Here is a 23,264-nt window from a genome sequence, read left to right as displayed (position 1 = left end):
TCATAATCAATGGAAAAACTCTTATGATGTCCTTGAATTAACACACGCAACTTCCAAAGAGTATATTTATTCTACCTAATGGAGAGGTGAGTGTAATGTGAAGGTCCCCCCTACGGGTGTATTCAATTGTGGCTTCAAGCTGCAAGTGCTCCAGAGACTTGATATGGTTATCTTGGCCTTCACAGGCTTTTGTAGGAATTTGAATGGTTACTTCCCCATCTGATCTTAGAAACCTGTCAGAGAGGGAATAAAGACAGATAGTTAATGTATGTATTTGTTTTGAATTATGTTTTGATAAAGTATATTGCACAAATATAGCTACACTATGGGCATCAGATCCAGCTCCTCACAAAACAAAATATCAAGGGCCAACTTAATAGCCATCATTATTTTTTTACAGTGGTTACTACTACTACTAAAATGATTGCTTTAGATTTTTCTTTGCTGAAATGAAGAGGTTCCTCTTGTTTTTGTGCATTTCTTACCTTGGTGAAAACTCATTATCTTCTACTATACACTCCTTCTTTTCTGCAACTCCTTTCCATGTTTTAGGGTCAGCTAAATCCACAAGTGCCTTAGCATTGAGCAGCCCAAATCCAAATCTGCTATTAACCATTAGCCCAGCGCCATTTTTCTTCCAGCCAGCATTGTTAGCCAACGGGTCGTACTCTGATGTCCAAACCACCAGGTGCTGCATATCCCTCCAGGTAAGGTCAGGGCTATGAGAGGCACATAATGTTATAGGATTGTGTTAATCCCCTTTCCCTTGATGAAGCTAAATGAAGTACAACTGTAAATGCTAAATGGTTATTGTTGTTATCCTGTGTATTTCAGCCTATAGGTGGTACAAGATATTTCTGTATTTCAAATTATTATTAGAGATAAAGGGATCACTTGAATTGCATCAGTCTGAATAGCACAATTAAGACTTAGTTGCATAAAAAGACATGATTCTCAACAAAGCAAGATTTCTGTGATTCCATAAGCCCTAATTGTAGAAATCGCCCAACAACTCTTGTAGAATTATTTACAAATAGACCCTTAGTGGTATAGTGGAGTGAAGCATTACCAGTGGTGTTGCCCAGGGCAACCAATCAGCAATTAGATTTCAACAGTTATAAAACCAAAGCAAAGCATCTGATTGGCTGGTAATGTTTTACTCCACTTTTACACAGCATGATAAATTTACCCCTTAATGTTACTGTTTAATTATACAGTGACACTTAGGGGCTGATATATCAACATTCAAATTTATTTATTTATTTATTTTTTTTTTTTTACCAAAACCTCCCAAATTCAAATTGTGGTTTCCAAAACTTGAACGTTCAATATTTATCAAGTGCAAAAAATGAAAAAAACTCTTGTGAAAAGAAATTATTCAAGTATTTTTGATGTTTGTAGACCAATTGAGAATCATGAGTAGAATGGAATTTGACACATTCAAGTTTTTTCACAGTTTAATTTGTTTTTTTTAATCAAACTTTTTTAAAAATAAGCCAACATTTAAGTTTGGTAAAATTTCGAGTTTGTTTCAAATTGAAAAAGAACCTCTAAAATTCACAAATTTGAAAATTGATAAATGAACATTGTATTTAGAAATCCTTACTTAAATTCCAGTGCGAGAGCAAAGATCCCGGCAGCCAGCGGAGCTGAAGCAGAGGTGCCGGTGTGCGTCTCTGTGCACTCATTGTGTAAGTCGGCGCTTATCTAAAATGTAACAAAAAATTAGGAAAGAATATGTCACGTCCACTCACTAATGACTTATTCTTTTGTCTCCTTCAGAAAGTCTTTATTACAGAAATGTCACCGAGGTTTATCTGACATTACATGTGGGAAGAAAGAAATCTGATTTGCATCAAAAAGGAATGACGTTGTTGCATCAGGAGCACATATATAATGAACAGAGTTCCGAGTCACTCAGTATTTATAGTATTGCTCCATTTGTAACAGAGATGCCCTTTTTCAGGAATAATCACATAAGCAGCTTCACAGATAAAAATGTAAATGCTTGTGTGTCATGGGTAGAACGTATTAATAACAAAAAATAGCAATATACAAGCGAATGCAGTGCCTGCTATACACAATATAGATACAAGAAGCCATTTAGAATCTTTATCACCATAAAGTGTTGGCTCCCCCACCCCTTGTACTTTTGCACAGTCTGTGCAGCCGCATCTAAACCAACAGTAAAATTTAGTCAAATACACTATTATTATATATAAACTAATATTATTAGTGTATATAGTAATGTAGTTTGATTTTAGCCTGAGGGCAAAGTCTCTAAAGCTGGTCACCAAACGAGCAGATCTTTCCCTGATATGCTATGATAGGTGGGTGATATCTGGCTGACTGAATTGTTTGGCACTGGGGTCAAATGATCGAATCACCACGACAGTGATATTGGCTATCGGGGCAAGGACGGAATCAATGAGCCAATGCCCTCCTTGTCCCAACAGGATTTTTAAACCTACCCAATCAACTTCTGGACAATTATCGTTCAGTTATCGGTCGGGTAGGTCTGTCGGAAGGCCCTATACCTGAGCCAAGAAGCTGCCAACTCGGTCCGCAGCTTTTATCAGCCCATGTTTGCCCACATTAAGCAATGTATAATTGTAGCCAGAACAAGTATAATGCCACACAAAATGTAAAAATAGTGTGAGATGTTTATAAAGATGGTAATGGCAATTTTGTCATCAAAATTCTAGCATTTGAATGTTACTCATAAAATAGGGCACTTTCTGTTCACAACTTAGGCTGGGCCCAACCAGTATGTGGACCCACTCATGTGCCTTACCTTCCATGTAATCATATATACAATAGAAGGTGATGGTAGGTCAAGTGGTTTCATGGTCAGGAACCATTTGTAGTAAGAATTTGGTGAAGGAGGACACATATTTAGTTGGTATAGCAGGGTATGATGGGGGTTCTAAGCTGGCACAGGCTAGAGACTAGGAATGCCCAAGCTGCAGTCATCCAGCTATAATGACATAGAAGACATTTTCTGTGTTTTTTTATTCGTACAATGTTATTTCTACAATGTATTGGTTGCTGGCAGGTCTTTACCGGGATTTAAAATAGGCCCTGGAATTTCAAGTACACAGAGACCCAAACAGCCCCCCACTTAATAGTCTGTGGCTTCTTACAGCAGCCTGTCTGGCATTTGCCAGAACCCATAGATTGCCAGTCCAGGCCTGGTTGCTGGAACCCTAATAGAAGAACCTATAGCAAACTGCAGCTGCAATGTGTGTTGGGGTGATTTTTTTCAAGTGTCTCTGATAGAATATATTACATTTTTACATTACTCTGTTTACATTTTCCCATTTATTTGTTAACTTACAATTCTCTGATCTGTGTAGTCCCCACTGCTGTATGCTGTGGCCAGGGTGGAAGAGCATTTCTCAGCATACCAGGGAGACAAACCTTGCTGGGAAGCACTGCTGATAGAGATGGTGTAAATGCTGTCTGTGTATCCATCACAGTCACAGTTATCACCCTGTCGCCCACCATTTCCAGATGCCCAAACAAAGATGGAACCTTTTCCATTTCGCCCCTATGGATATAAATGTCACAGGATATGATTGGGAGAAAACCCACATTAATTATTCCTTTATAATACCAGATCCCTACCTCAGAGCTAGAAAATGAAATCAAAGATTGCATTGGTTATTGTAAGTAACTGCAATTTAGCACCTCTATTAGAACTGTAGGCCCCATATATATAAAAGCAGTCTAAGGCTTCCATGAATGCCAAGTTAAAGGGGATTTATAATTTATATTTAAAATAAACCTGTATTGCAGACATTTTAGACTGAATATTTACTTGTCCCAGCACCTATGGCTGCTAAATCATTTTTTGGATGATATACTATAGGATGGATCTTAGTCAGGGGATATGCAGTTGCTGAGAATCAATAGCCAATAATGACCTTGGCACATAATAAGCTTTTCTAACCCCGCCCTTAAAGTATTTATAAGTTCATATGTATTTAAATGCTGATCATAGGCAAGACATGTACCTGTTTGATGCCATACTCAAAAGCTTTCTGTGCCAGTCTACCCGGTCCTTCTACGGTTTTGCCATCATCATTAGGTCCCCAGCTGGCACTGTATATATGCACATGTTGTGGATTGAAGCCAATGGAACTTGCTTCTTTGGCATCTGTCACAACACCATCCAGCATCCGTATGCCTTGTGTCAAAAATATTCTGAATTAAAGTTTATTCTGTAAGTATACTTACTGATACTGATTGATTTAATGTAGTGCTACACTGGAATCCCTCAAAAGGGACTCTAATAATAGTATAAGAATAAAAAGCTGCTCTATGCTTTGCATGGTGCATATGTTCACAAAATAGTTCTTTTTGGTGCAAAGGGACAACTTTGCATTAGCTGCCATCACAATTACTCAGAGCAAGGTTAGCCCAATATTTGGGCATATTTGGGTATTTAAATCTGAAATGCTAAACATAATGGAAAAGACAATAGAAGAAAGTTCCAGTATCCAAGGCAAAAAAAAAAAAACAATTCAAAGGAATTAAATGGACAACAAAGTTTAAGTATCTCTTAAGGGCTCTGGTACACGGGGAGATTAGTCGCCCGCGGCAAAACTCCCTGCTCGCGGGCGACTAATCTCCCCGAGTTGCCTTCCCTCTGCCATCCCACCGGCGAACATGTAAGTCGCCGGCGGGATGGCAGACGCGGCGGCGCGATTTCGGGAAATCGCCGAAAAAGACTCGCGAGTCTTTTTCGGCGATTTCCCGAAATCGCGCCGCCGCGTCTGCCATCCCGCCGGCGACTTACATGTTCGCCGGTGGGATGGCAGAGGGAAGGCAACTCGGGGAGATTAGTCGCCCGCGAGCAGGGAGTTTTGCCGCGGGCGACTAATCTCCCCGTGTACCAGAGCCCTAAGAGAGTCTGGGCTTTGGTGCCCACTACTGTGCATGATTAAATAGAGCACTTAATGATTTTTGTAGAAAGGAAATAAGTCTATATTCCATTGATGCAGTAAAGTGCTAATGATTTTGTTGTACCTTTAAAGACATTTATAGCTTTTTTACTATTTCGTATACACATTTTATATGTTCTTACCCCCAACCTTTGCATTATATGCAACTCCGACTCCACATTTATTGTTATTGGCAACCATGGCAATTTCCCCAGCACATCTTGTCCCGTGTCTGCAAATGTTAGGAGATACATGCATTAGACATGCGTTTGTTGTATATAGAAGGAATATATGGAATATGTGGAACCTCTTCCTATATCACTGCACAGAAGCACATAAACCCACAGCACTTGCATAGTTATTGCAATAAAAAAGGCCATTATGGTTTTACATTTCCTTATCTTGTATCACTTAGATCCAACCCCAGCAACCCTCATTTGGATTGCTGTACCACTGACATTCTCGAGTTTGATATAAATTGCCGTACAGTTTGCTGTGTACAGTTAAAATTAAATATTGATTTCAAAGCAACAGGGTCTATTGTGGGCAAATTATCATGAAACATATTCTAGTTTATCCAAGCAAAAAGTTTAGTTTAACATTTTCTCCAGACAAAAACTTTATTTATATAACATTAATACACAGGCCAACAGTAACAGATAATAAGGCAATGTCTAAAAACTGATGACTGACCCAAAGCTCTTACCCATCACTGGGAAATATACATTTTTCTTTTCTTTTTATCTTTTTATTGAAGTAGAGGGTAACAAGAGGGACAGGGACAAGTAAAATGCGTCTTACAAACCATATACTCACCTGTTTTCATTTGTAATATCATATCTGGGAAAGGGGTCATTGTCATTGTCATTGAAATCATAGCTTGCTTCTGGGTCCTGAAATGCAAAACATAGAAATGTTCATATAGACACTGACTGTCAGATTAATCCAGGGCTGGGCAGTCTGTGGCCCTACACATGTAGCTGGATCATTCGCCAGACACATTAGCATATGCCAAGAGGGCTGGGTATGGTCTCCATGGCTACATCCTCTTCCTTTTGAAACATGATCATATTTTATATTTTTTACAATTCAGCCTTTGCTGTTTCCAACCTTTCTCCTTCAATTCCCTTTGTCATCATCATCATCATTTATTTATATAGCGCCAGCAAATTGAATGAATAGAACATGGGTGAATTTTTATGTATTAAGCTCTAAACTCACATTTTGATAAATATTACCCTCAGGGGCATATTTATTAAGCAGTGTAAAACAAATTCACTTAAAAAATGGCGTAAAAAGCCATGTAAAATAAATGAAGAAGATCGTTGTCTGAACATTATTTTATGTAAGTTCTGGTCGAAGAAAAAATGCGTAAAAAAAATGATGCTGATTTTACCCATTTTTTACACAGCGAAGCCTGGCGATGTTTGGTAAATTTTCTCGCTGTTTTTTACACAGCATAATAAATATGCCCCTAAGTGTCAAAGTTCAGCTCCCAGGTATGGTAACCCACAGCAACTGAAATATTTTGTTCAAAAGCCGACAAGCTATCTGCTGATCTGTTGTTATGTTAAGTTACTATACCTGGCCCAAACTTTATGATTTTTATTACACTGTCCCAATAAATTCAATGGGTTATATCAATACAATGTATACAAATACAATGCCATAGAAATATTAGAGGGCTAAAAAAATGCACATTTAAAAAAATGATGATGATACTAATGTAAAGCTTGTCAGCATTACAATATTAATTATCTTGTGATTCCACTTACGTAATTGGCATAGATATCAGTGTGGTTCCATTCCAAACCATCATCCAGCACTGTGATAACAACACCTTTGCCTGTTATTCCTTTCTTCCATACAGGAAGGAGATGTAAATCCAACTTAGGCAATGAGGGATTCGATCTTGTGTCTTGCTGAAAGCAAAAAAGTGGAATTGCCCATTACAACTGGAACAGAACAGCTTGCAGGATTTGGTATTTTTCAATACATTTTATGAAATATTTGTTTGCCTATTATTAGCCAGCCTATATTATCTATAAAGCATGGTAAAACCTCACCTCAGGCAGACTACCCCTAATGTAACCAACTTGTGTGCCTATTTCCAAAACCAATGCCAAATGCCAAAACCAAACGCTACAAGGCCTCATTCCACACCATAACTGTATGGCTGACTAACAAGATGGGATTAAATCTGCGGTTATAAGGAACTTCTATGCAGGCTTAAGCACAGCAAGTAGTGATGAGTGAATCTGTCCTATTTGGCAAAATTGCTGACAAATTAGTGAAACAGAAAAAAAATTGCGAAATGCGGCTTTGCCTGACTACAACTTTTTTTTTACACAACCACAACTTTTTTTTGATGCAAAGATGCCTTTTTTGAAGTGCCTGTGACCTTTTCCTCACTCTGTGAATTTTTATAGTGGCCAATTTTTGCGGTAGTTTTGCAAAAGAATTCGAAAATGGTGAAATGCAGAATTTTGCTGTGAATCCATGCTCATCAAGCAACAAGCCTTATTATAAATAAATATAATATAAAAGTAATATTTTTGAATCCAGCTTCAGTTTATTAATGAATAATAGTGGCTCCACATGTATTTTCAGTTGCTAATTGGCCTCATTTGGAATGCAGTCCCTTTGCCCAGTAACATGTGTCATGAATAATGCTACTTTTCTTCTTAGGAAATAAGCCTTTTTATAGCTCCTATTCAAACCATCAAAAGTTCAGTTGTTATAAAAACAATCAAAAAAACAACAAAAAAACAATCAATATTTTTCTGTAATATTTATTCCCTGGTAAAGTAAAATCTGTGCAAAATTAAGCTTTATGACTGTTTGCGTTTTGCAACAATTTAGCATTGGGTACACAACTATAACCGGAGTAGGATCCTGTTCTCTCAATTTAAATGTTTACTAGCATTGAGAACTAACATTTTTCTTTAGCAGTATCTATTGCTGTGAAACAATGACCCAATAAGACTTCTGCATTATGTGCTGAGCAGGCCTAGGCCAACAGGGCTTACAGGGTCATTGTTTCCCCAATAACTAGTAGCAAAACTCTCACTAGAGTTTTACATGGCATTTGTTCACGGGACTGCACGTTGGCATCGGCCATGCACAGTATTTTGGCAGTTCTCTTGCGATTAACAGACACTAAAAGAACCCAATATTGCTTTGGTCTTAGCAAGATAGAGTATAATTTATGATTTTCCAGCATGATGGATTTCTCAAGTGCCAGGCAACATGACCCAACTGGTTGTACCAGTGAAACTGGAATATGGTGGGAGTAGCTATTTTGTTAAAGTGATAGTGCTCCCTCATGGTCATTGATATCACTGTATGGAATTTAAAAAGCAAACCCTTAGGGCAAAAATACACCAAGCTACTTAGTAGAAGCTACTTGTCAGAAACGCCAGAAAATACCCTGCCATAGACAATACTGAGAACTGTTTCTGCTAAAACACATGTAGAGACAATTATCAGTAAATGTTTAGCATTGTCTGTTTTTGTAGCCGTGACAAGTAGCTGGTACTATTAGCGCCATATGTCTTCACCCTTATTCTGAAGCAGTCTCAAGGCTACTGAAAGTATCTCCTACCAAGTACCATTGTCGATTCCACAGGGGATCATTAAACAGGTTTTTGGTGTCTTGTCTGAAGGTTGACCGCTTATTTCTCTCTTTACTGTACTGTTGTTCCGCCCACGACACCTGAATTACCGAAACAGAAGATGAAAAAGAATATAAATGCAAAGCTTAAATATTTTCGTCAATAAAGAGAAAAAAGTATGTTACTTCTGTAAGACTAAATATTGAAGGAATGGTCTGAATTGAAGTTTAATTCATGAGATTGAAGAGCTGAGAGAAAAGTACATTTCAGAAAGACATTTCTTTGCAAACAGAACATAGAAACAAATAGTACACATGGTTCAACTATGCAAACACTGTGAGAGAAAGCGAGAGTGTGTGTTTATCACCACAGAACGTTCCATATTATTAACCGTTTTATTTATATATTGCCAACATAATGAATATAAGATAACAAATATCTTTACAGAGATTGTCATTTAGATCCCTTCTTGCATGCATGCATACACAAGCTACGCTCAATTACATAAACAGCCTGCCAGCTAGCCTTTTATGTTATTTAGTTCCATGATACTGTAGAAATCACAGGCCCATCCAGTTCAACCTTAGCAAATACTTAGCAAAAATACTTAGCAAATACTTAGCAAATAACTTTTTTCATTGACCTAGAAGATGACAAATACCTCCAGCATTCCAGCTTCCAACTGAACCTCACAATGGGAGAAAACCCCAGAGCACTGGCTAGAGGTTTAATTTCAGAACTGAATCTGCATAGTGTTGATGAAATACTTAGAACCACAACAGCTCACTGGCCATGCTACTCAAAGGGACTTTAATGGATGCTTGGATTTTCAAGACAGAATAATAAAGGTAAGCTACGCAATAACAAACAAGGGGTATAAACCCTCTGTATTGAGTAGTTTCTGATCTCTTATGCAAACCAAGTTATGATAACACAATTTAAACAAAAGTAAAACTATTGTACCATATAGTATATGTTGTATATAATGTAAATAATAGCCTAGCAGATAAGAACAGCTTCTAGCCATTTTTAAAATTATATTCCGGACGAAAAGGTCAGACATAATTGCATAAGACCTTAGTGTTTTTCAGACTAATAATTATCTAATTTTGTTCTGTCTGCAAAATTACTGTTAGCGTAGAACAGGATAAGACAGGGCATGCAAATCAGAGGAAGGGCTGAATATAGTAATTATTGTGCCCTGTGTTAAGCAACACAATGACACACAGGGCATGAATACATGGTTACACAGCATGAACTTAGAGCAATACAAAAATGTAACTTCTACGTCTAGCTATGTAGAAAGAGATACTAATGTTCAATCACAGGCTGACACAAAAACTGGAGTTTAAATATTGGGACACGTTTAGCGTTCCTTTAGCCTATGTAGTGCTCTATGAAGTGCCCTTCAATGCACAAAACACATAAGGCTTTGTTTGAGATAATTTTTCTTTAAATATTATTTTTTGCATTTTTCTAAAAGTGTCCATTTTTTGTGCCAACCTGTGACTAAAAATGAGTGCCTATATCCTCCCTCAAGCTGAACGTCTGGGGAGTAAGCACCTGGACCCCCACATGCTTTGGTGAGTTCACCCCCACACAGATTTATGGCATCACCCAGGGGGGATTTTTGCATATTGGGGCAGTAAGAAATTTGGGTTTGAACTTCATTATAAAGTGAGACCACTTATATGATAATTGTTTGACACAGAAAATTGACATGACATAGACTAGAGACCTACGTCGGTCTAACTGGCTGGACCCCTACCCAAATTGTGACATGCAAACACCACCAAGCTACATCAAAACAATTATATAGTGACCTAAGTCATTTTAAATACAGACAATTATGTTACAAACATATTTTTGGAATTTGTTTGGAGACAAAAAATTTGATTTTAAAAATGAATCCCATTGAATGTACCATTCAGAATTCTTAAAACTGGGAAGGATTATGATCTCATTGACAAGACCGATTATAACTTTTTGTGTTAAGAGACCTGTAATCCATATCTCTATTGTATCCCCAAACACCACAAATTTAAACACAAACCCAGTCACGGCAAGGATAGGTGGTCTATTCAAGCCAGTAAGAGTTTATGTTGAGTAGGTCCTGAGAGGTTTTTTACTCATTAAACCTTCATATTACTTCAGAGTTTAACAAGAGACAACAAAAAAGGTTTATATTTTATAGCTAGCTTTGAAATTGGAACATCGAATTTCAGTATTTTGAATAAAGTAGCACCACAGGCAGAGTCTGGTATAGAGGGGTATGCAGTACCAGAAACAGAATTGGTTTGTGCTCCAATTTCTGTTATTTGTGCAAACAAGTAATTCATTTACATAAAAGGTAATATTGGCATCAAAGTAACTTTGAATTAACTTTGCCCCTAATTATGCTTAGGGGCATATTTATTACAAGTGAGAACACAAAAGCAAAGATCTGATTGGTTGCTATGGGCAACATCACTAAATATACCTCTCAGTGTGTAAGCCAACATCACTGGTGATGTTGCCCAAAGCAACCAGTCAGATCTTTTCTTTTGTTTTATAACTTGTAGATGACAATTCAAATCCAACTTATTGGTTGCTATTGGCAGCATTACCATTGATGTTGGCTTACACATTATAATAAAAAATGTTCACATGCCCCACTTAATAGTAGGTATAAGAATAGCACTCAGAAGTGAAACACCCAAGTCCAGCCATGTATTGGTGACTCACTGATGGCTGCTTACGTGGAGTGGGTTCATGTGTTAGATGTAGTGAGTGCTGAATTGAGTTCAGGCAGTTGCTTTTCATTGGGAAAATAATGCTTAATTATAATTGACTTCAAGCTTCAGATTTAGTCAAATAACACCTGGGTCCCATATATGAAATGGCGTGGCCCTCAGCAACAAGCTCCACCTACAATGAAAATAAAGGTAAATGATGGGCAGGTGCATTGGCTGAGGTGAGAATGAAGGTGACCATGAATAGCAGTGACACTGCGAAAGTAATATCTAGTATACTAATATCTAATATACTAATATCTAATATACTAATATCTAATATACTAATATCTCTCCCTGTTACTGTGAAGCTATGTGGAATATATATGCACTTACCCGCCCATCATCAGCTAGTCTCTTTGTAAGATGAGGGGCACTTCTGCGTGATCTTCTTGGATGAGCTTTGTGTCTGAACAGGTAGTGATTTTCTAAGGATCCAATCTACAAGAGAAGAAGTTAGAAGAACAATGAGTTTTTGGGCAGATACTGTAAGTCTTGCTTGGTGTATTCTTGCTTCATCTGCTCAAAGGTTTATTTAAAAACAGCAATTTATAATGGCTCATCATAGAGACCTTCAATCGTGCAGCATTAATAAACCTTGCACGGGGTTTGAGTCTATTTATCTCCTAGAGCTACAGAGTATTGGCCATTTACCCTTTGACAGATAAATACTTTTTTGTTCTCCCCAAACCTTCAATGTGTAATTTTTAATATTGTACAAATTTATTGTAGGGTTTGAATCCAAAAACCCTAACTGAGACTGGTGGTATTCCTCTTAAAGACTTGGCAATAATATCGCTTATTTTATGTGTCCTGCAAGGGAGGTGAAAGTACTGCATAGAGAGTAAAATATTACTTGCATTGCTGAAACATATCCAATAAATATCACATTAGCTCTGCCCTGTACGGCACAGTGACTGAGCTGAAAACATCATAATGCTTTTTGCCTGGAAGTAATTTTATTTATCTTAATCTCATCGTAAACACTTGTGTGCTTATTTCATAATACATTTTTTAAATTTGAGTTTGAGAAAAGCTGGAATGTTGTCTCTTCCAATAGTTATGTGATAGTGCTCTTCAGTCTTCTATCTTAAATCTTAAATGGGTTTCATTGTGATCAAGTTATCAAACATTGGCGCCAAACACTCCATCGCATTTATTCTGCATAATTTACCCAAATCATGGCAAAAATCCAGATCTTAAATTTCAATATATGTGGCCCTAGGTGTTCAGCCCTAGGGGTTTTTGTGTTGACAGATGACACGATGTTTGTTTTTGTTTCAAATGGTATTTGGCTGAATCTTAGATGGAGAATTTCAAATTCTGTTGTACCCAAAAATGATACATCCCCTGTACAGTATATACATAGTGCTGTGCAGGTCAGGAAAAACTCCACCCACACCTGACCTTAACCCCCAAATGTTGCCATTGTAGAACCCTACCCATCACAATGGTAGCCCAAACTTAAACTTTACTGCCCTAAGGGCAAACTTGTGGGTCAACCCACACATCACTACTATAGACCCACACAGAGGTGCTAGATTGTTGGACTTCATCAGGAACATAAGGGCTATGAGACCAATGGAGTACAGAGCTTGTTTTGTTCTGTTGGTTTGTAAGATAAATATTGTGTATGTTGCTTCCTCTGACTCCTGTTCCCACTTAACCCAGTTATTATTAACTTCCTTGTCTCCTAGTGTATAAGTAAAATATTACATGCCCCATTTTGTGAGGAACATAGGATAGGATAACCAAGAGAAAGAGAAGGAACATATATAACTAACAAGGATGGTATTAACTGGAAGTTCAGAACTGCAAACTGCAGGCTGTTGCCATGCATACCTATGTCACCAGAAGCAGAGTCGTACAGATGATGTAGTATATAATGTTATATGTCAGAGAAGGAACAGTAAGTAGTTTCATGTGGTACATCAGCGGGTGGAAGCATGGGGCAAATGGCAGCCTAGAAGGATGTTGTGGTATGGCCAATGTGAAATACTGATCTCTTATCTGCTTTTCCTATTAAGAACATGGTCATAAAGTAAGTTTTAGCCGGAGTTAATTTCTAGTTAATTATAAAAGACCATTGTCAAGTTTATTCTCCAGGCCTTCGTTCAGTGCCCCCTGCCAGTCAGCCTTGTACAGCTTTTTATACAGAATCCATTGTGAGAAACGGCCAATAAAGCCCAGCACTCTGCCTCCTTCTGCATCAAACACAGATAAGCAGCTGTTTGCAGGCACAGTCAGTTGCATATTCTGTATGTATTGTGTTAAATAGAGTTAAAGTGACCCCCATGCAGCACTCTCGCAAGCTGTTCACTTCTCACTTGTGAACAAAGTCCACAAAACTGTAATATTGAGGCAAAAAGAGAAATACTCACGCAATATTGCCCACAAAATTGGTGTACTAACACATAGCAACCAGCCTACAGCAGTCTGAATAATGAAAGGAACCATCACATTGGTTGTTAATGGGTTTTGCAGGGAACAAGATTTGTACCTTATTAGTAAACAAGCCAGAGTGTCTCTTTGATTAACAAGCCTATGCATTAAAATCACAACTCTCAACCTTTTTCTTTTTATTTATAATCAATATAGCCATATATATGTGTGCGTGTACAAATGTTTATATGAATTGCTCTCTTCTTGGCATCCTGACAAAACACACAAAATGACGACTTTGTCTTTCAGTAATACAGTACATGGTTTCATTCTGTGTTGACACGAGGATCATTCCAACAAAACATGGATATAGTGCAAATGAGGTTGGAGGACAAAGTCCAACTGTGATTTGTGTTGATCCTGGGGTATCAAATTGTCTAGCCCTAGCTTATTGGTTAGGAACCAGCTCTGTTCTAGTGTCTGCCTCTGTTTGATCCCAGGTACTCTGCTAATGGTTGCCCCCGTGAGTATGATTTGGCTAGCCTCTTAACTATGTTCCTTACCCCTTCGTACCACACCTGCCTCCTTGTGTATGAACCAGCCCTATGTTCTCAGTGACGCCACTCAGTCCCTGCCTCTCGTGAACTGTGAACTGGGAGTTGTAGTTCAGCATCCAATTATACTCTCAAACAAGGAGCTGGGGCTTGATAACACAATTCCTGGCACTGTTGTGCATCCAGCTATTTTCACAAGCAAAGGGCTGGTAAATATAATTTATGGCACTGTTGTGGGAATATAGTTATAATATGCACTTCAAGCCTCTAGGGTCCCACATTCTTTACTGGTATTACAGGCTCAGCTACTAGGATTCAGCACTTAGTTTCTCAAACCCTAACATGCAGGGGCGTTTTGGCAATAGCACTCTCTGCTCTAAAGAATCTTAAATTTCAATTTAAAAATCTGAATTTTGGCTCTAAGTTACCATTAGTGGCTCTTTGCTGCCCCAGTAACTTCAGGGGTGCTGCCACCTGTGGCAAGTTTCTCAGTTTGACTCATTGCAGCAGCGCCCCTGCTAACATGAGGGGATTATAGTTAGCATTAAGGTGGCCATACACGGGCTGATATCGGTTCCTTGGGCCGATTCGGCAGCTTATCAGCCTTTGTAGGGGCAGCAACAACTGACCAGATATCAATCGGGCAGGTTAAAAAATTCAGTCGGATCAGGGACCGCATCAGCTCGTTATAATTCGATCATTTGGCCCCAGGGCCAAACGACTGAATTAGCCTATATTCCCCCGATATCACCCACCCGTAGGTGGCAATATCGGGAGAAGATCCGCTCGCTTGGCGACCTCCCAGACTACGTGTATGGCCACCTTTAGAATGATTAGAGTATGGATAATCTGTACTAAAGGGCTCAACCTAATGGACCTTTGTCCTCAACCCAAATTAAATATGCAATTATTGCACTATTGAAATGGTATTCAGGAATAAAATGTCAGTGAAGAAATGTATTCAGAAGCATTCCCTGTTAGAGATGCACTGGCTTCATTTCCATAACTGTTGAGGTTAAAGAGTGCAATGTGTGCCTTGTGTACATACACCACCCGGACCCAGAAGGTTTAGCAAACATCACAACCAGACCTGAGCAGAAGAAATAAATGGGACTGACCAGGACTTTACCTAACATTTTATAAAATTATAGGGTTGCCACCTGTCCCATTTTGACGTGGACAGTCCAGTTTTCAGTAGGTTTCAGTTCTTGAAGATTGATGCAGCGATTGGCCATTTGCCGATCACCGCACCATAGCCCCACTCCCATGAAGGCACGCCCCACACTGTGATGTCACACCCCGCTTCCCTGCCTGGGCTTCCCAGGCAGGAGAGGTGGCACCCTATACAATAGCCCCCTCCCCCATATTCCCTTTGCAACACCTTAGCACATGGTGGTCCAGGCCCGGACTAGCAATCTGTGGATTCTGGCAAATGCCAGAGGGGCTGCTGTAAAATGCCATAGTCCAGTGGTCCCCAAGCAGTGGCTCAGGGGCAACATGTTGCTCACCAACCCCTTGGATGTTGCTCCCAGTGGCCTCAAAGCAGGTGCTTATTTTTGAATTCCTGGCTTGGCGGTAAGTTTTGGATGAATAAAAACAAGATTTCCTACCAAATAAAGCCCCTGTAAGCTGATAGTGTGCATAGAGGCTGCCTAATAGCCAATCTTAGCCCTTATTTGGCTCCTCCATGAACTTTTATGATGCTTGTGTTGCTCTCCAAGTCTTTTTACATTTGACTGTGGCTCACGAGTAAGAAATTTTGGGGACCCCTGCCTTAGTCAGTAGCTTGGGGGGGGGGGGGCTGTATGGGCAGCTGAGTACGTAAAATGCCAGGGCCTATTTGAATCCCGAGATAGCCGGGACTGGTCCCACTTGAGTCTGCCTTGTACTTCACAGACACAGAGTATGGCAGTAGGAGCTGCAAGGTTATTACTGGTTAATGTTGTTAAGGATAAAGGTTTTGTGTTTTTGTGTGAAAGGCAGTTTGTTGTCCTTGTTTTCCAATTTTGATAAATGAGTATTAAACATTTGTTGCCCATCTCCCTTCAGTAACAGCAACATGTTTACAGTGTGAACAACTAATCCAGTGTTCCTATAGTGTGGTATTTGCCATGGTGTCCTGTCTTGCAGTGGTTATCCATAGTGATAATGACAGACAGCCCAGTTGACTATTAGTTTAAACCTTTAAGTATTAGAAATTGAAAAATACAAAAATCCTCAATGATAACATATGTACATTGTATAAAACTCTGTATATATGCACATAATATTAAGCCCTGTAAATAAGCATGTTGTATGAGAATTGCCTTCTTTTATTTCAAAATGGTAAAAAGGGCTCAACTACGATCATGAATGGGTGGAGTGTGGGGGATATTTGCTCTGCTTCTATTATATAGAGGAAAGCAGTAAATACCAGTTTGCAGTTCAGCCTCTAGGTTTGTAAATGACGTCTATATTCTGCTGTCATGTTATGTTGTGTAGGGGGAGCACTTAATCCATTGTGGCCACTGATAGAGATTCCCATGGTTACACGGGAGAATGGAAACAGATAACAATATATGACATCTATGACAAACTTTACTTGTGATTCGTGAGTTTACCATTGCATCCCACAGCTGTAGCTGAACTGCAACTCCCATTGCCCCTAAGCACGACTCACTGACAATATTGCGACAAAAGGAAAAGGGACTGTTGATCCGGGTGCTCACTTGTTCCACTCCAGTGATGCTGGAGTTGTTATTTAACTAGTATTTAACTAGTATATAGATCAAATATTTAATGTATTATGTTTGTTGAACTGCTGCTCAGTCTAACGGGAAGTAGGCTAAATGCATGTTTAAATACGTTTCAATAGATTTTAATATTGAGTTCCAAATGCAGATAACATCTGGGTGCTCACCCTGGGGTTCTTAGTTAACTAGTATTTAACTAGTATAAAGACCAAATATTTAATGTGTTATGTTTGTTTCTTTTGCTTTTTGCTCCTTTTTCTTCAAACAATATATCTAATATAAATATGAAATATGCACACTGTATGAATAAATGGACTGCTGCTCAGTCTAATGGGAAGTAGGCTAAATGCATTTTGTTTAATGTGTTTCAATAGATTTTAGTATTAAGTTCCAAATTGTACCTGTACACAGTGAGCTTCTCAGGGAAACCCAAATTATATAAGTGCCCTGTGCAGACATACACTACAATACATATATACATACTGTACCCAGCCAGATCCCCAGGGCTGCTCATGTTGGATTCTATGCATGCAGATTGCTTTACTCATCACATCTGTGTTGTCTCAGGGCTAAATCTGATTACAGGAAGCCTTGAAATCTACTAAAAACTAAACTAGAGAGGAAAATATGTCTGCAAATTAGTAATAAATGGGGGGTGTCTCTGTGACAGTGCGTCACCTGTGGAGCCTGATTCGCTTTCTGCTCATCAATAACAGCTTGGGACTGAATTGTGGCTCCCCCACCCTCCAGTGCCTTGTGCTACTGAATGGACTCTGTTACGTAGCTGATATGAAGCTGCTCTATTATTCCTGCTATCACGGTGCCACTTGATCCACTTAAATACATATATAAATATGCAATTTCCACTCTGCCTACTGCTGAATATGTAGAACTAAAATACACACATGGTAGGTAACTGGTAAATGGTCTGTGTATAAGATAAATGTGTATAAATAAAAATACATAGCTAGTTTTCAGAGAATGTATAAATATAATGCAACTCTTCTCTACCAGGGGCAAATAATTTAAAATAATTTATTTTTTCTGTTCCAGTTGGGACCCAGTAAATCAGAATAAGCAAGCTATTGTTTGTTGTTTGTTGTCAAACTACAGCTCAGCTTTTAGGGGTGCTGAGAGCTTTAGTTCAAGAACATCTGGATGGCTGCAGGGTGCCCATTCTCATACGTGAAACAGGATACAAATAGGCATTAAGAGCAGTGCCATACTGCATATGGAAGAGAAAATTCTGTAAAGGCACATGCTCCATGTTCCCATGTCTGTGACTGCTCCACGAAGCAAGAACGCTAGTATTCCAAGTCAGTAACTAAAAGCTTATATCGTACAACATACTTATTAGAAACATCAAGCTACAGTTAAAGGCCTTCAGGTTTATGGCTCACTGCATCGATGTTGAAACTGATGTTCTTGGTTTTTACAAGAATGGCAATTCATAATGAAGCCATCACAATATGCCAGTTAGACTCATACCTAGTACTGACCAGTGCTATGGACCACAGCTACAGAGCAACTGGCTAAAAATGAAAGTAAATAAGCATACACAATATCTTGTACTGCAAATACAGTTCCAATAAATAGAAGTACTAAGAAAAAATGTAGTTTAACCAAATTATTGTTAGTATCAATGTTTGATTGATGGCAGAGATCACAGACAGAAACAAAAATAGATTTAGATAGATCATAGATAGATAGGTAGACAGATAGATACATAGATAGATAAATAGATAGATAGACAGACAGACACACAAACAGACAGAATGATAGATAGATAGATAGATAGATAGATAGATAGATAGATAGATAGATAGATAGATAGATAGACAGATAGATAGATAGATAGATACATAGATAGATAAATAGATAGATAGACAGACAGACACACAAACAGTCAGAAAGATAGATAGATGATAGATAGATAGATAGATAGATAGATAGATAGATAGATAGATAGATAGAAAAACAGAAATACAGTAAGGTTTTCCTGGCACAAAATGCTGATAGTGTAATGATGAGCACAATATACAGTAGAAGAGAGAGAGGACACATGACCTAGTGTACATACAGTACAGATATATAAATTATTCCCAGACAATAATGAGAAAGTTAAGTGGTGAGAGGTACCTGTCCCAGGTAATCATAATCCAACTCCAATGCAAGTAACTGGGCTTCCTCGGGCCCCCCGGGGATCTCTGCTGCCCATTCATTCATATACCGTTTATCCACCCCAGCAGCTAGCACCTGACACAACAAGGACAAGACAGCGACTGAAGCAATGCACATGGGGTACCAGTATCGTCCTTCCATTCTCACAGTGTCTGAGCCAAAACCCCTAAAAGAGTCCAATGAGAATTTCAAATCGGGGTGCTTGGTCCTGGTTGCTATGCGAACAGATAAGAGCAGCAGGTTTCTCTCTCTCTCCGAGGCTAGAAAAATGCTCGGTCCTTTAGCAGCTTCATTGGAAATGTGTCTTTTACACGTCACAACGACGTCAAACACACTTCCAGGCGTCTTCAATCTATACGGTATTCCCGAGGGAGGTGAGAGGCTAAAATAGCAAGTGCTGGGTGCTCGCAGCTCCACTACACTGAGCTCACTCATTACAGCTGGAGACGCCCACACACAAAGGCAAATCATGCTCAGCAGCCCGCAAATCAGCTGCTGCACTGCAAATACTAGGGAAGCTATTCCTAGGCTGCCGGCATCACTGGAGTAAACAGTGCGCTCCCATATGAACATGTCTGCTCTCTGCTTCCATCTGATCCACAGCACCCTCTCTCCGCATCCTCCAAAGCTGCTGCAATTTTTTTAAAATCACGTATAGGCTGTTTCTAGCTGGCACAGCCCCCACGTACTCTTATTTATATTAGATGTGTATGCTTGTAGTATTTCTGTAATGTAAGATTATACATAATCTATATTAATACGTAAAAGCTGAGGTTTCTTATTTACTTGGTCTCAGTTGAAACAAAAATAGGAAATTATTTTAAACCCTGAAAAGAAAGTAAACGTGAATAATTTGCCCCTGGTACAGAGTTGCATTATATTTATACATTCTCTGAAAACCTGCCTGAAATGCTTGGGAGTTTTTCATGCAAACTATCTATGTATTCTAATACACATTCATTTTATACACAGACCATAAGTTACCTATCAGTGGCAAGTGCACATGGATATAGTGCTTAATCCCATGTGTGTATTGTAGTTCTACATATTCAGCAGTAGGCACAGTGGAAATTGCATATTTATATATGTATTCAAGTGGATCAAGCGGTGCCGTGATAGCAGGAGTAATAGTGCAGCTTCATATCAGCTACGTAACAGAGTCCATTCAGTAGCACAAGGCACTGGAGGGTGGGGGAGCCACAACTCAGTCCCAAGCTGTTCTTAATGAGCAGAAAGCGAATCAGGCTCCACAGGTGACGCACTGTCACAGAGACACCTCCCCATTCATTATTATTTTGCAGACATATTTTCCGCTCTAGTTCAGTATTTAGTAGATTTCAAGGCTTCCTGTAATCAGATTTAGTCCTGAGACAACACAGATGTGATGAGTAAAGCAATCTGCATGCATAGAATCCAACATGAGCAGCCCTGGGGATCTGGCTGGGTACAGTATGTATATATGTATTGTAGTGTATGTCTGCACAGGGCACTTAGATCATTTGGGTTTCCCTGAGAAGCTCACTATTTACAGGTATGGCATCTATTATGTAGAATACTAGATCTTCTGGATAAAGTTTTTTTTTCTGCAATTTGGAACTCAATACTAACATATATTGAAACACATTTAAACATGCATTTTGCCTACTTCCCGTTAGACTGAGCAGCAGTTCATTTATACATACATAATGCATATTTTATATTTATATTAGATATATTGTTTGAAAAGGAACAAACGAAATATATTAAATATATTTTGTCTATATAAATACTAGTTAAATAACAATGCCAGCATCACTGAAGTGGAACAAGTTAGCATCTGGTTGTTATTAGTCCCCTTTTCCTTTTGTCACAATATTGTCAGTGAGTTGTGCTTAGGGGCAAGGGAAGTTGCAGTTCAGCTACAGCTGTGGTATCCAATGGTAGCCAACTCGTGAATCACAAGTGAATATATGACATCTATGACAGATTTAACTGTTATATGTTTCCATTCTCCCATGTAACCATGGGAATCTCTAGCAGCGCCCCCAGGCCACAATGGATTAAGTGCTCCCCCTACACAACATAACATGACAGCAGAATATAGACGTCATTTACAAACCTGGAGGCTGAACAGCAAACTGGTGTTTACTGCTTTCCTCTATTAAATTGCTCAATAATGCATGCAGAGTGAATATCCCCCACCCCCAACCCCTTCACGATCGTGGCTTAGTCCTTTTTACTATTTCGAATTAAAAGAAGGCAATTAATGTAGCGTTTCATACAATGAGCTTATATACAGAGCTTCATATTATGTGGATATGTTGTATTTTTACATTTCTAATACTTTAATAACCCTAATGCTAACCCTTATCATCTCATGTTAGGGTTTGAGACACCTAAGGGGCAGATTTATTATGCTGTGTAAAAAAACGGCAACAAAATTAGCTTCGCTGCATAAAAAACTGCATAATATCTGCATAACTTTTTTCCGAATTTTTTCTTCCGCCGGAATGTAAGCAAATTACCAGCATAAAATCTGGCGTTCAGAAAGCAAACCATTTTTTTTACACAGCTTTTTACACAGTTTTACGCAAATTTCATTTTACACACATAAAAAATAGGCCCCTAAGTGCTGAATCCCAGTGGCTGAGCCTATAATACCAGTAAAGAATGTGGGACCCTAGAGGCTTGAGGTGTGTATTAGAACTATATTCCCACAACAGTGCCAGGAGTTATATTAACCAGCTCCTTGCTTTTGAATATAGCTGATTGCTCAACTATAACTTAATTCATAATGAAGCCATCACAATATGTCAGTCGGACTCAAAATTTGAACTGGTCACTGCTATGGACTACAGCTTATAGCTTACAGAGTCCAAAAAAATGTAAATAAGGATATAGAATATCTTGTACTGCACATACAGTTCCAATAAATAGAAGTATTGAGAAAAAAATGTAGTCATAGCAAATAGACACAAATAGATTTAGATAAATAGATAGAAAGATAGATAGATAGATAGATAGATAGATAGATTAATAGATACAAATACAGTAAGGTTTTTCTGGCACAAAATGCTGATAGTGTAATGATGAGCACAATATACAGTAGAAGAGAGAGAGGACACATGACCTAGTGTACATACAGTACAGATATATAAATTATTCCCAGACAATAATGAGAAAGTTAAATGGTGAGAGGTACCTGTCCCAGGTAATCATAATCCAACTCCAATGCAAGTAACTGGGCTTCCTCGGGCCCCCCGGGGATCTCTGCTGCCCATTCATTCACATACCGTTTATCCACCCCAACCGCTAGCACCTGACACAACAAGGACAAGACAGCGACTGAAGCAATGCACACGGGGTACCAGTATCGTCCTTCCATTCTCACAGTGTCTGAGCCAAAACCCCCAAAAGAGTCCAATGAGAATTTCAAATCGGGGTGCTTGGTCCTGGTTGCTATGTGGACAGATAAGAGCAGCAGGTTTCTCTCTCCGAGGCTAGAAAAATGCTCGGTCCTTTATCAGCTTCATTAGAAATGTGTCTTTTACACGTCACAACAACGTCAAACACACTTCCAGGCGTCTTCAATCTATAAGGTATTCCCGAGGGAGGTGAGAGGCTAAAATAGCAAGTGCTGGGTGCTCGCAGCTCCACTACACTGAGCTCACTCATTACAGCTGGAGACGCCCACACACAAAGGCAAATCATGCTCAGCAGCCCGCAAATCAGCTGCTGCACTGCAAATACTAGGGAAGCTATTCCTAGGCTGCCGGCATCACTGGAGTAAACAGTGCGCTCCCATATGAACATGTCTGCTCTCTGCTCCCATCTGATCCACAGACTGTTTCGAGCTGGCACAGCCTCCACATACTCTTTTTTATACTAGATGTGTCTGCTGCTCGTATCTCTGTAATGTAAGATTATATAGGCTAGCTTCACATGCTATATACATGTAGCTAATGGCCATTCTCAGTTAAATAAAGGCTCAGTTAATATGACTTTTAGTCCATTATCTGTTGTCCTAGCATATGGTATACTGTATCTGGGGATTTTGGCTGTGGCACCTCAGCCCTTAGTACTGTGGGGATTTCAGCACCACATC

The 23,264-nt window shown here is 39.0% G+C and overlaps 1 protein-coding gene across 2 annotated transcripts in view; it reads right to left on the bottom strand.

The window, feature by feature from the left end:
• The window catches only part of pcsk1 (proprotein convertase subtilisin/kexin type 1), a 35,013-nt gene extending 12,119 nt beyond the window's left edge, over positions 1–22,894 (bottom strand). The window contains exons 1-11 of one of the 2 annotated variants that reach the window (XM_018090795.2): positions 22,362–22,894; positions 11,668–11,772; positions 8,551–8,661; positions 6,722–6,868; positions 5,763–5,839; positions 5,090–5,178; positions 4,017–4,189; positions 3,338–3,550; positions 1,607–1,707; positions 486–719; positions 76–233 (exon numbers count right to left, since the gene is read on the bottom strand). In XM_018090795.2, coding sequence (XP_017946284.1) covers positions 76–233; positions 486–719; positions 1,607–1,707; positions 3,338–3,550; positions 4,017–4,189; positions 5,090–5,178; positions 5,763–5,839; positions 6,722–6,868; positions 8,551–8,661; positions 11,668–11,772; positions 22,362–22,544 — 1,591 coding nt within the window. In that variant the 5' untranslated portion in view covers positions 22,545–22,894. Of the gene's footprint in view, positions 1–75; positions 234–485; positions 720–1,606; positions 1,708–3,337; positions 3,551–4,016; positions 4,190–5,089; positions 5,179–5,762; positions 5,840–6,721; positions 6,869–8,550; positions 8,662–11,667; positions 11,773–19,138; positions 19,675–22,361 lie in introns of those variants that run through there. The other variant, XM_004910458.3, reaches the window with a different exon arrangement.
• Positions 22,895–23,264: the final 370 nt, after the last annotated feature.

This window comes from Xenopus tropicalis, chromosome 1 (assembly GCF_000004195.4).
Source record: "Xenopus tropicalis strain Nigerian chromosome 1, UCB_Xtro_10.0, whole genome shotgun sequence".
Classification (NCBI taxonomy): Eukaryota; Metazoa; Chordata; class Amphibia; order Anura; family Pipidae; genus Xenopus; species Xenopus tropicalis.
Note: the sequence above shows the minus strand (reverse complement) of the source record. Positions and strands in the feature narration are given on the sequence as shown.